This window comes from Panthera tigris, chromosome A1 (assembly GCF_018350195.1).
Source record: "Panthera tigris isolate Pti1 chromosome A1, P.tigris_Pti1_mat1.1, whole genome shotgun sequence".
Classification (NCBI taxonomy): domain Eukaryota; kingdom Metazoa; phylum Chordata; class Mammalia; order Carnivora; family Felidae; genus Panthera; species Panthera tigris.
Window position 1 is genome coordinate 143,926,852 of NC_056660.1, and position 14,083 is coordinate 143,940,934.

The 14,083-nt window shown below is 37.7% G+C and overlaps 1 protein-coding gene across 3 annotated transcripts in view; it reads left to right on the plus strand.

Moving 5' to 3' along the window:
• Window positions 1-14,083, plus strand: part of RASGRF2 (Ras protein specific guanine nucleotide releasing factor 2) — a 239,691-nt gene that overhangs the window by 88,564 nt on the left and 137,044 nt on the right. For all 3 annotated transcript variants that reach the window (XM_007079978.2, XM_042989305.1, XM_042989311.1), the window contains exons 3-6: window positions 2,603-2,750; window positions 5,096-5,185; window positions 10,476-10,729; window positions 13,833-13,912. In XM_007079978.2, the coding sequence (XP_007080040.2) occupies window positions 2,603-2,750; window positions 5,096-5,185; window positions 10,476-10,729; window positions 13,833-13,912 (572 nt within the window). The remainder of the gene's footprint in view (window positions 1-2,602; window positions 2,751-5,095; window positions 5,186-10,475; window positions 10,730-13,832; window positions 13,913-14,083) is intronic.

Genomic DNA, 14,083 nt, shown 5'->3' on the forward strand with positions numbered 1-14,083 from the left:
CATTTCTTTGAATGTTTTGATTCCAACTTTGGAGCTCTGGCCACCTTGGTGGGAAGCGTGCTTATGCGAGGTGTCTCCTTGTGTGGTTTCCTCTGCTCTCAATTTCCCACCACTCGGATTCTACTTGGTTTCCTCTTCATGGAATTTCTTAAAACTTCTGGTCTGTTGATGGCATATTTTCCTGTTTTATAATGCTGTTATGGTTTCATTCTTTAAACAGAAAATAATTTTCCTAGCACTTCAGTGAGGCCTTGGAAGTGAAGGGAGACAGATGTGGGTAATGAGTCTGCATGAACTCATCCACACAATCTGGACTGGACTTTTTATAAGAGAAAAAAAAATACTGTTTTGCTACCTAATACCAATTTGATATATTAGTAATAAATTTGGAATATTTCTGATAAAATGATGAGAAGGGCATAATTTTTATTATAATAGCTACTTTTCTCATGTTCTATTACTATTTTCTCCTTTTAAAGTTCCTAAAAGCGTATCTCTCTGAAGACTCTGCTCTTTTTTTTCTTCTTCTTTTTTTAACCTCCTCCCACTCACACAGCCTTTCTTTCTACTCTCTTAGGGTGATTTCTTAGAACAAGTGACTTTAAAATATTGCTGACACTATGTTTTTTTTCTAACACTAATAGCACACATGATGTAAGTGCTGAGGATGTTGAGATCATTGAACTAAAATTGTGATTTTAGAATTGTCTTAAGACTCTTTTAGTTCTAAGTAACACAAACCTATTTCAAAGTAGTTGAGGTTGCGGAGAACTTATTAGACAGAAATTTTAATATCTCACTGAACCCAAGAGTAAAAATTATATTCAATTAACACGAGCGTCAGGAACCAGAAACTAGCAAGTTGACAGGAACACAGATAGTCGTTACCTTTCTGTCTCTCTTTTGTCTGTTTTCTTGAACATCTTATTTTCTTTCTCAGCAGACTCACTTTGTTTGGCATGATATGGCCAAATACGGCTACCTGACAATGGTAACCAGAGTTTCCAAATTTATATCATATCAGTTCAAGCAAACAGATAAGAGATACAGTACCAGACTCCAAGGAGAAAGACTCTAGTTGGTTTAGCTTGGGCCAGTTACCTCTTTTTAGACCAGTGTAATGTAGTCATGAGGGCAGATTTTGTGGTAAAAACATGGCTGCTATGACCCAAATTCTCAACGAAGAGGTAAGAGGTAAGTGAATAGAAGATTGGGCAGTATCTCAGGACATGTCTGCTGCAACATTCTTGTTTATATTCATTGTGATATTCCTTATTAGAGAAACAGTTTAGCTTGTGGTTAAGAACATGGGCTTAGGGTCGGGGCACCTGGGTGGCTCAGTTGGTTAAGCGTCCGACTTCGCACAGGTCATGATCTCACAGTTCGTGAGTTCGAGCCCTGCATCGGGCTCCGTGCTGACAGCTTGGAGCCTGGAACCTGCTTCAAATTGTGTGTCTCCCTCTGTCTTTGTCCTTTACCCACTCACACTGTCTCTCTCTCTTTCTCTCTCTTCTCTCTCTCTCTCTCTCCAAAATAAATAAACATTAAAAAATGAAACAAAACATTGGCTTAGGGTCAAACATATGTTGATTTGATCCCACCTTGCCACTTACTAGCTGTGTGACCTCTGTGAAGATTAAAATCTTTTTGTGTACAATTGGGATGATAAAGCCTATCTCCTGGGGTTGCTGGGGGGATAAAATGAGAATATATATGGGACATCTGAGGCACTCAATAAATAGTAATTATTAATTATTACAATTATCAGATCATTTGGGAAAGATTACGTGAATGGAGAACATACCTTTTACCACCTCAAATAGTGCAACAAGATCTAGAGGCAAAATTCCAGGTGCTACAAATTGCATAGTCAGTAAAAATCTAAGAGGGAGTTTTGGCTTCCCACACACTTGGCCAAAGAAATGGAAACAGGTGAGGCTGATGGTGTTAGGGCCCAAGAATCTACACTTATTTTTAGAATGAAATTTTGCTCCTGTTGATTTGTGAAAGAAATGTTAATGGTCTCACGATCCTAAAGAGAGCCGAGCAGGGCTGGTAGTCACCGGTATAGTCATCATAGTCCCTTCCAGCCAGTGCCTGTTCTGATGGTTGCTTCACTCATTCTACTTGGGGGCAGGCCTGTTCTGATTGTCTAGAGACTTAGCTAATGAAATATTTTTGAGTATCATCCCTGGGAACCAAGTGTGCACCATCAATTCAAGACCTCAGTTTTTTGTTAAAGGAGAAGCATCTTTTTCTTTATGAAACGATAGAATTCCTTTGCACTTTTCTGACTTATATGGCAAAATTGCTAATGGCAGCCATCATTAAATGACCTCTTAGTGAAGGATATGTAAAATAGCAATGATCCAAATTCTGTATAGTTAAATGAACTCTTAGCTTAGTAAGGGATATGTAAAATGATTCAAATTGTATATTGTTAAATGATACCAAATGCAAGCCCAAAGTTAATATTTACATAAAGCAGAGTTAGCCATCAAACTACATTTATGGTTTCTTTCTAAAATATACTGTATGCTGTTCTATATGAAACTGCCATAGAACAGTATCTCATTGACTAACTGTGTAATTTTCTCTTAAGTTATGCAGACATTTTGATTGAGAGAGAAGTGTTAATGCAGAAGTACATTCATCTAGTTCAGATCGTAGAGACGGAAAAAATTGCAGCTAACCAACTCCGGCATCAACTTGAAGATCAAGATACAGAAATTGAAAGACTTAAATCAGAGGTACTTCCCAGTTACTAGATTCCTCCTCATTGTTATGCATTTATTGCCATCTCCTCAAAATTACATAAGGCCTATCAGGGCAAAATTTTCTTCCCAAACTTGGTTCCTTCGCCATCAGCGAGTACATGGTCAGACCACTAATCTGTGTTAGAATAAATCTAGTCTATGTTAGAATTAGTTAAATACACTATATTAAAATACCAGAGTAATATGCTGGTTTTTAATTATTTTGTGCTCCTGATGTCCTTCATTTGATCAGATATTCAGAAGTTGATTATAAAATGTAACTGTTTTTAGATTGACTATAATAGTAATGATAATTGTGAATCTGTCATAGATTAAACTCCCAAATGATAACTAAGGAAGGACTAGAAATGAAGTCAGGAAGACTTTACTGCTTCTCTATTCTAAGGAGTTCAACTTTCTTCCCCCTAGAATTTTGAAAAACACATTGGAGTTGAAGTATAAGGCATTTCCTCAAGTTGGAATTCCTGTCTCCCTCCATCTCCACCCCCACCCTCTGAGGGTGAACTTCCGAAGCCCTGCACCCCCTGATTGTGAGATTGTCCCAAGTGAGAACAGAGCATGGTCATTGTATCTCCAGCCTCAGTGGTGGTCCTGGATCCACCCATGCTCACAAGTGCCTCTGTCCACATATAGAAACCCAAGTGTACCCGAGTGTTATTTACTACTCATGGGAAGCGGTAGATAACTGAAGACCTGAAGAGGAATGTGGAAAACAAGATTTCCTTCTCTTTCTGACTAGAGGTGCATTAGCATTTTCTTAGCTTCAAAGAGCAGAATAGGACAGATGAAACCTACTACTAATTGTATCCCATTGACAGAACAATTCAGGATCCTCAGGCCTGAGTTACAAGAAATTTGTAAGTTCTAAGAGCCTCTTCAGCCCTGAGTTACAAGGAAAGTAACTTTCTTGTTACTTTTACAGTCATTGGACAATGATTTCCTCTTTGTTTCCTTATACCTTCCTCCAAGACGCACTGAATCCTGTGAGAGGTTTTCACCTCCTTCTGCCTGTGTACATCACCTCCAGTTTCCAGAGCATGAGTATAAGCTTGATTCCACCTGGGATCTGATTGCTTCTCTGGTGATGAGTTGCAGACCATGTTCACCGTATCATTAGTGTTGTTAACTTCCCGATTCAACCCTGAAATCTCATAGAGTGGAAACAACAACAGAAAACTTAGCAAACCTGCATTTTAAAAGACTATATCAGGCACTATAATTTAAGACAAAATTATTGTGTTCTCTCTTTGCCACAGTAAGCCAGAGCAGATGCTTGTCTGCTAAGTGGCATTTACTCCACAAGAGAAACTCAGCACCAAGCAATGTTCCCCAATATTTATTTGGGCATGCTTATCTGTCTTCACTATGTTCTATTTTAGTCTGAATATAGATTTTGCAGTCCCAAACTGTCAGTAGCAGGTACGTCTTGTGTGGTCGCTTGTCAGGAGCCATAATTTATTTTCTACTCCTTTTATTTTCCTACTTCTCTGCCAGAAAATGGCAGAGTGTGTATTTGTTACTGGTGACAAAATATAAAGACAGGTCAGAGGAAGCAATTATGATTCTTAACTTTTCAAATGCTTGCTGGTAAGATTGCGTAGGTTCTTACCTTTCTAAGAGCCTGCAATTGAGCAGTAGGCTAGTGATTTTTGTTGCTAAGTGTATTTGGGCAGCCATCTGGTTTTGAATTGCCCCACAGGTCACATAACTACATAACTACATAACTGAGTTGGAGCTATAAGGAGATCCTGGATCATTTCACTCCTTTTTACCTTTTCACCTTTCTTGGTTGTCTTGGATCAACCCCAGGGCTCTGAAGTTCCGTTTGCAGTTACCATTTTCCCAAGGAATCCTGTGAGCCTCTGTACTCTGTGTACCTGTGTGGAAGGCTGCAGGCTGATTATGGGAACAAGAGCTCTGGGCTGAATGTCATTGCATTTGGGGACCCCAGGGCATTACAGGCAGCTGCCATTGGGCAAGATTGGCAAGCAGTATGTCACTCAGCTCCCCTGAAGGCCTTGGCCTAGTCATCACTGGCAGTCAGGGCCAAATTTGGGGCTAACTTTTCTCCTAACCCAGATCCCAGTTCACACTTTCCACAGTTGCTTCCTATAAGCACCTTTGTTGGCAACATAACTGAACAGACTTGGTGTGAAGTTCATTCTTTCCCTGACTCAGAACCAGTGGAAGGAAGGATGCATAAAAAGTAAAAGTTTCCTGAGGACCTCCTAAGCTACCTTGTAGGCATTACCTCCTGTGAGTTATGGCTATAAGCTGGTATTTCCCAAATCCTGAAATGGGCCAATTTTGTGTTATAGATTATCGCTCTTAATAAAACCAAGGAACGAATGAGGCCTTACCAAAGTAATCAAGAGGATGAGGATCCAGATATCAAGAAGATTAAAAAGGTAGGATGTTGGGCGTTTCTGGCTTTGGAAAAGCATGGTGATCAGTTGTCTGTCCTATAGTGATGTCTTTGTTCCCCTGTCCCTGAGCTGAGAATCACCTTGGTATATCTGTTCTAATGGCTCTCAGACTTGCCTTTTAGAGTGATACAGGTATGGCTACTTTGGAAAAGTTTCAGCTTGAGATTTTTTTTCCAGTTCTGGGAATTCCCTTATGGACCCTCTGTGGAAAGGATGTCAAAACCAGACATTAAGACAATAGTGTTCTTAAGTTGGGTTAGTAAGTGCTGTAGAGCCTCCTGATTTTGTGCTATTTTCATATTTTAGGGGAGTATTTTTTTCATGTTTATTTAGTTTTTTGGGAGAGAGAGTACATGTGTGCAGATGCTTGTGAGACGGGGAGGGGCAGAGGCAGAGGAAGAGAGAGAATCCCAAGCAGATGCCACGCTTAGCATGGAGCATAACATGGAGCTTGATCTCAGGAGCTTGATCATGACCTGAGCTGAAATCAAGAGTGGGAGGCTTGGGGCGCCTGGGTGGCTCAGTTGGTTGAGTGTCCCTTCTTGATTTCAGATTGGGTTGTGATCTCCTGGTTTGTCAGATCGAGCCCAGCGTCAGGCTCTGTGCTTGTAGCAGAGAGCCTGCTTGGGATTCTCTCTCCCCCTCTCTTTTTGCCCCTCCCCCTGCTTGTGTTATCTCTCTCTCAAAACAAACAAACAAACATTAAAAAAAAAGAGTCAGATGTTTAACTGACTGAGCCACCCAGATGCCCCTAGGGGAGTATTTTTTTTAATTTATTTTTTTAAATATGAAATTTATTGTCAAATTGGTTTCTGTTGTCTGTATAGGGGAGTATTTTTAAGTGACATTTTAAAAATATTTCTTTTAGCTTTAGATTTCAGTGCTTATTTAGAAAGGATTTTTTTTTTAACATGTGAGACTATTAACTAAATACATCTCAGATTTCTGTTTTATTATCATTATTACTTTCTTGTTTAACATCCACACGATCAACAGATCTTCTTACTAAACTGTCACTTATTCCTGTGTACAACTTAAAAAAAAATTTGTTTTAATGTTCATTTATTTTTGAGAGACAGAGAGATAGAGCATGAGCAGGGGAGGGGCAGAGAGAGAGGAAGACACAGAATCCAAAGCAGGCTCCAGGCTCTGAGCTGTCAGCACAGAGCCTGATGTGGGGCATGACCGGGAGATCATGACCTGAGCCGAAGTTGGCCGCTTAACCGACTGAGCCACCCAGGTGCCCCTGTGTACAACTTTTGCAGTTAAACAGACACTGGTACTCACTCTGGTCTACTGTATTTGATTTATGTCATTTTAGGTTTTGAGTTCTATTATCTTAATTCGCTTGTGTAAATCATCTACTTAGCTTTGTGACCATTATGTGAAAAGCTTCACAGTTATAGAACTTTTTTTATGGATATATACCTTCAAATCTTTATTTCATCTTAATGTTTTTCTTATTCTTGTTTTTTCTATGCTACATAATTATTCCCCTTTAGTTGTAACAAAACTTAAAACATTGCTCAGAGTTTGATATAGAAATGCTTCTAAGAACTAAATTGAAGTGTTTTCAGTTTTTAAGGAATAAAAAGTGAAATACCACCATTAATTTCTTAGAATTCAAAACATTCTGAATTGAATTGAGTTTATGTTATTGTTACAAGATTAATGCTCTTGCCTTTTAGTAGTATGAAGTTGTCTATAAACAAAGAGATGAGTGAAGTACAGTTTTCAGGATTTTTTTTTTTTTTTGTAGAAACTGGTCTGTTAGTATGAAAAGTACACCAGCTCAGCAGGCAACACCTGACTAAGTAAACAGAAAGATTGTGTTTAACACAAAATTTGATTAAGGTGATTTTTGAAAATATTTCTGTTAAATGAAAGAATAGTGATAAAATAAATGCTTTTTACATTTTCTACCTTCCTGTTTCTCAGTAGAAGCAATTAAAAAATATATTTTTGAACTTGTTAAGTAGGCTTTGAAATTAATTCTGTTGTGCTTTATAGCCCAGTCATTCTAATGTCTGTGTGGCAAAAAGTGTTTTAAATGAATTAGTTTCTCTATTCTGATTTGGCAAATATCAACATAATTTTTTATCTTCAAGGAACCAAAAATTGAAATTTATTATATGACAAAGAAGGTTTCCATTAGATTTCTCCAGATAATGTGCATATAAATTCCCCCACATAATTCTATTAAAATGTGGCTAATTTTTATTGTTTGAAGCATCACAGCTGTGTGAATGCCTGCATTAACACTGATAGTATCATGACAACATTGATAGGTAAATGAAAGAATTTTAAACATTGCAACAGAAGAGCAGTTGTTTAAATACATGACAATTTAGTCCATATGGGTGAAATAGTAGGGAAACAATAAGGAGTGTAAGAATATGTTGACTAGATAACAATAATACTAAAAAGAGATTTGGTAGTCATTTAATGCTGTCAATCATATATGGATTTGCAACCTGCTTTGTGGCTGAATCTGCCACTTAGCTATGACACACCCTAATAAATAATCATATAACTGTTTTATATTTAGCAAGCACTTCAGATTTTTTTTGGTCCATTATTTTGTAGGTGAGAAAATAGAGGACTGGAGTTCAAAGTTACCCAGCAGGTTAGTGCTCAGCCTTGGGGTTAAGGATTATGACATGTACCTTTCTGGCTAGCCCCCAGCATTTACCTGGACACTTGAAAGATGTTTAGTAAATATTTGTTGGCTAAAACGTACAGGTTTGTCTGTTATTTTTCAAATCATACCTAGGGAATTCAGATCAATTTTAGAGGCTATCATGTTGTCTACAGAATCAATTTTTAATTATATTTCATGTTTCTTTTCACAAAATAATCTCCATTGCAAATCATTCACATGTGTTTTCACCGGGTGGCTGAGAGAGAATCCGTAGAGTTAACAAAAAGCAGGTTAAAGAATGCCAGCTCTCATTGCATCTTTCCTGTGTGACTTACCATGAAATTTCGTTTACTCATCTACAAACAGAAGGGGTCAGATGAGCTGATGTCTAACACTTATTTTTTTTTAAGTTTCGTAAAAAAATCCTCAATAACAACAAATCAAATACCCTGATTTAAAAATGGGCAACGGACATTTCTCCAAAGATGAAATAATATACATGTGATCTTTGGAGAAGTCATATACATATGAAAAGCTGCTCAATATCACTAAACATCAGCGAAATAGAAATCAAAACCACAGTGTAACGTCATCACACACCCATTAGGATGACTACCATAAAAAAAAATAAACTAAGTGTCGATAAGGATGTTGAGAAATTGGAACCTTTGTGCACTGTTGGTAGGATTGTGAAGTGGTTCAACTGCTGTGGAAAGCAGTACGGTCATTTCTCAAAAAATTAAAAATAGAGCTACCACATGATCCAGCATTTCCACTTCTGGATATAGATCCAAAAGAATTGAAAACAGGATCTGGAAGAGATATTTGCACTCCCATGATCACTGCAGCATTACTCACAATTGCTGAGAGTTGGAAGCAACTCTAATATCTATCAGCAGATGAATGGATAAACAAAATATACATACAATGGAATATTATTCAGCCGTAAGCAGGGAGGAAATCCTAGCACATGGTACAACATGGATGAACCTTGAGGACAGTATACTAAGTGAAATTAACCAGTCACAAAAAGATAGATACTGTGTGATTCTACTTACATGAGCTATCTAAAGTGGTTAAATTCACAGCAATAGAAAGTAAAATAGTGGGTAGCAGGGGCTGAGGGAAGAGAGAAGTGGGGAGTTGTTCAGTAGGTATAGAGTATCAGTTTTGCAAGATGAAGTTCTGGAAATCTGTTATGCAACAATGTGAAATATTTAACACTACTGAACTAACTATACATTTAAAAATGGTTAAGATGGTAAATTTTACGTTATGTGCTTTTTTAACACAATTAAAAATTTTTAGTATCTGATTTTATATTGTTAAAGAATAAACCTTCAATGTATTTCTTTATTAACATGTTAATAACTAATTATGTAATATTATCACATTCTGGTGTCCATATTGGCAGTCTTTTTTTTTAAATTTAATTTAATTTTTTTTGTTGTGAACGTTAATATTTTTTTTTCAATATATGAAATTTATTGTCCAGTTGGTTTCCATACAACACCCAGTGCTCATCCCAAAAGGTGCCCTCCTCAATATCTATCACCCACCCTCCCCTCCATCCCACCCCCCATCAACCCTCAGTTTGTTCTCAGTTTTTAAGAGTCTCTTAGGCTTTGGCTCTCTTCCACTCTAACCTCTTTTTTTTTTTTTTTTCCCTTCCCCTCCCCCATGGGTTTCTGTTAAGTTTCTCAGGATCCACATAAGAGTGAAAACATATGGTATCTGTCTTTCTCTGTATGGCTTATTTCACTTAGCATCACACTCTCCAGTTCCATCCACGTTGCTACAAAGGGCCGTATTTCATTCTTTTTCATTGCCACGTAGTACTCCATTGTGTATATAAACCACAATTTCTTTATCCATTCATCCGTTGATGGACATTTAGGCTCTTTCCATAATTTGGCTATTGTTGAGAGTGCTGCTATAAACATTGGGGTACAAGTGCCCCTATGCATCAGTACTCCTGTATCCCTTGGGTAAATTCCTAGCAGTGCTATTGCTGGGTCATAGGGTAGGTCTATTTTTAATTTTCTGAAGAACCTCCACACTGCTTTCCAGAGTGGCTGCACCAATTTGCATTCCCACCAACAGTGCAAGAGGGTTCCCGTTTCTCCACATGCTCTCCAGCATCTATAGTCTCCTGATTTGTTCATTTTGGCCACTCTGACTGGCGTGAGGTGATATCTGAGTGTGGTTTTGATTTGTATTTCCTTGATAAGGAGCAACGTTGAGCATCTTTTCATGTGCCTGTTGGCCATCCGGATGTCTTCTTTAGAGAAGTGTCTATTCATGTTTTCTGCCCATTTCTTCACTGGGTTATTTGTTTTTCGGGTGTGGAGTTTGGTGAGCTCTTTATAGATTTTGGATACTAGCATATTGGCAGTCTTAAAGAGCTTAAGATATGGAAGAAACTTGTGACACTGAGAAAAATGTTATTTTTAAATCCTATTTTTTCTGCTATCTGAAAAAGCCTGCCACACTTTACTCTAGTGATGGGACCATTAGCGCTGTAACAAAAAAGCAGTGTTTTATATGGTGTGGAATGAAAACCCTTACTGACAGGCTTATTCAAAGACAGCCTCACACTTCCCTGAGATTCTTTCTGTTGTTGTTCTGTAGGTTCAGAGCTTCATGAGAGGATGGTTGTGTAGAAGGAAATGGAAGACCATTGTGCAGGATTACATTTGTTCTCCTCATGCTGAAAGCATGAGGAAGAGAAACCAGATTGTGTTCACCATGGTTGAAGCTGAGTCGGAGTATGTTCACCAGCTCTACATCCTGGTCAATGGCTTCCTCCGGCCCCTGCGAATGGCGGCCAGCTCCAAGAAGCCTCCCATCAGCCATGATGATGTCAGCAGCATTTTTCTCAACAGGTTTGTCTTGGCGTAAATCAAAGAGTCATGTGAAAAACCCATTTCTATTTCTTAAAAGAATTTTTACTTTACTCTTAAAAGAATAGGAATCATAAGTTCAGCTTTATGAGCTTATGATATTAAAAATAAGAAAGTTATCATTTGTGTTTCATTATTTGTGTGAGTTTACATGTCTTTATCTTGAATCATGGCATTTAGTTTTCTGGGTCTTTTCTTTGTGTGACATATGTTTTCTTGTCATTGTGTAGGCGTGTGTGTGTTGGGAAAGATAATCTTCATAAGCTGAGGGAGGTGGAGTGAGTAATGGGTCTTTACATGTAATTTATACAGACATACTTTAGGAAGAAGAAAAACTAACAAGGGGCCTGAGAATCTCTAGCAAATTTATTTGCTCAATAAATATTTATAGTGTCCTTCCTGCTGAGTGTTCATCAGTGAACAAAGCAGAAATCCTTGCCTTCATGTAACTTAAATTTTGATGTGGGAAGACAATGAATAGTAAATAAGTGAAATATGTAGTATATTATATGGTGATGAGCACTATGGAAAAAATAAACAAGGGAAGAGGAGAAGGGGAGAAAGGGAGTGCCTGGGTGCTTTACTTAAAAATTATTTATTTATTTTTTAATTCATCTATTTACTTATTTATTTATTTTGAATACATTTATTTGTTTTTGAAGAACTTTACATGGTTCAAAAGTAAAAACAACATGAAAACATCAAAAACTGTCAAATAATATCAAATATTACAAAGTCATAGAAAGGGATGACTTTGTGTCATCGGAAGGAGTGTGGATGGCCCTGGAACCTGTTGCGCTTCTTGAAACACGTTAGACTAAGAAAAACAAATACACATATGATTGCAGTCATTAGTGGGATCTAAAAATAAATAAATAAACAAAAAGCAGAATTGGACCCATAAATACAGAGAATAAACTGGTGGTTGCCAGATGAGGGTGGAGGAGTTGGGCAAGATGGGTGAAGGGGAGAGAGGGAGATACAGGCCTCCAGTTATGGGATGAAGAAGTCATGGGAATAAAAGGCAGAGCATAAGGAATACAGTCACTTGTATTGTAATAATGATGTAATGGGACATACTGTAGTTATACTTGTGGTGAGCATAGTATAAGGTATAAACTTGTCAGATCACTAAGTTGTACACCTGAAGGTAATGTAATACTATGTATCAACTCTAGTCAAACAAGTTTTTTTTAAAAGAAAAAGAACAAAAAGTTACTGCAATATATTTTAATTTGGCTTTTTAAAGAATTAGGCTTTTTAATGCATTTATTTTTTTTTACTTTGTTTTATTTTATTTTATTATTGAAGTTTAGTTGACATACAGTGCTATATTAGTTTCAGATGTGCAGTGTAATGACTCAATAATTCTGTACATCACTCAGTGCTCAACACAAGAAGTGTGCTCTTAATCTCCTTTATTTCGTCCATCTCCCAGCCTGCATTTAAGGACATTTTAAGGACAAAGGACGTTTAAGGACAAAATTACTGTGTAATTTTCTCTTAAGTTATGCAGACATTTTCACTGCTTATACAATTCTCTGGAAGAGCTGGAAGAGCAAAGCCAGGGAGCTGCTCCCCTGGAGCTTTGAGTTCAAGAGCACAGCACTGTAGATGTGATTCAGAAGTTAGGAAACTACAGCCACTGCCATTGCCACCATATCTGCCTCTCAGGTCTAGGAAGCTGTTGCCTAGAAACTAGAACACCGAAGCTGGGTGCTGAAATTGCCCCTGAAACACTCACATCTTCATGACTGATTTTCAGCAATAGGCAGATGGCCTCTCCTACTTTCCATGTCTTACCAGGTGCACCTATTGGTGCAACTGGTGGAACTGAATTTACATTCAGAGCCTCATTTGCAAGGCAGTCTGGGAAGTTTAGCTGTAGCTCTCCATCATGTCCACTTAAAAGGAGAATAGAAAGGAGGTTGAAAGACTAACATACAGTATCTACCAAACTAAGGGCGCCTGGTGGCTCAGTCGGTTGAGTGTCAGACTTTGGCTCAGGTCATGATCTCACAGTTTGTGGGCTCGAGTCTCTTGTCAGGCTCTGTGCTGACAGCTCAGAGCTGGAGCCTGCTTCAGATTCTGTGTCTCCCTCTCTGTCTGCCCTTACCCCACTAATGTTCCATCTCTTTCTGTCTCTCAAAAATAAATAAAAATGTTAAAAAATAAAAAAATACAAAAAAACCCCCAATATCTGCCAAACTAGATTTGGTTGAAATCCTTGAACAACAAACACTGCTTAGTTAAAATTGCTATAAATGAAAAACAAATTATCATCTTCAAGCCATATGTATTTTGTTTCATGGACCATTTGGAAAAAGTTAAGGATTTCCCATTGATGTTTATTGTAATTGAATTTGACTTACAACAAACCAGAATATCTCCCTTACATGAATAATTATGTATTTGATTGTGTAGGATGTGCTAGTTCAGAAAAGGCTTTAGAGGCTCAATCCAATGAATTAATTGTAATGAGGAGAAAGCAAAAGTTACTTTGGTAGCTGCTCTTCTTGAACCTTGTAGAGATTTGGATCTCTATGCATAGTTCTCCTTATAGCATCTCTGTGTAGGTTTAGTCCTTTTCAGAGGATTCTTTTACATTTCCATCTTGGGCGTCTTAGGAGTGGTTATGGTAGAGTTCTGCCAAATCTTTGCTGTGGATTCTTTTCCCCTCTTTCCTGTCAAAACTCATTTTAGTGAAAGAGGGAGTCTTTTCCCTTAGTTATCATCTAGAATCAAACTGAAGAGAAAAAGGATCATAACTAATTTTTTGATTATCAGTTGAAGTGTTAGATCCTAACAGTAGAAAGATGTTGCTATCAAACATAATGAAGAGGGTTATATGCCAGTGATTTGGTGTTTACTGTCTTCCAGTAGTTGAAGCCTAACTCAGAATTTTCGAGATCGTTTGAAAGACAAATTGGTTTATGAGGGCTAGTATAATCCATGTTATTATTGTGTATACAATTTGGAGGCCCTGGGAGGCATGTAAATCATGTATTTATTAAGGCTTTAAGGACTCAGTGGACTTCTTTGACAAAGAAGTGACTAGATTATATTATTTTTCAATTTTTTATAGTGAAACAATTATGTTTCTTCATGAAATATTTCATCAAGGACTGAAGGCAAGGATAGCAAACTGGCCTACCTTAATTTTAGGTAAGTGCATGCTTTAGAGATAAAAGATTTTCTCTTAATATGTCTACAATTAAAGCAAAATAACTTCAACATTAGTCACCCTAACCTGTCTGAATTTCCCTCTTGACCTGGGAGCTTCCTTAGGCACTGGGAATCCGTTTTATTGCCCTCTCAGCCCTTTCTCCTGGCCTG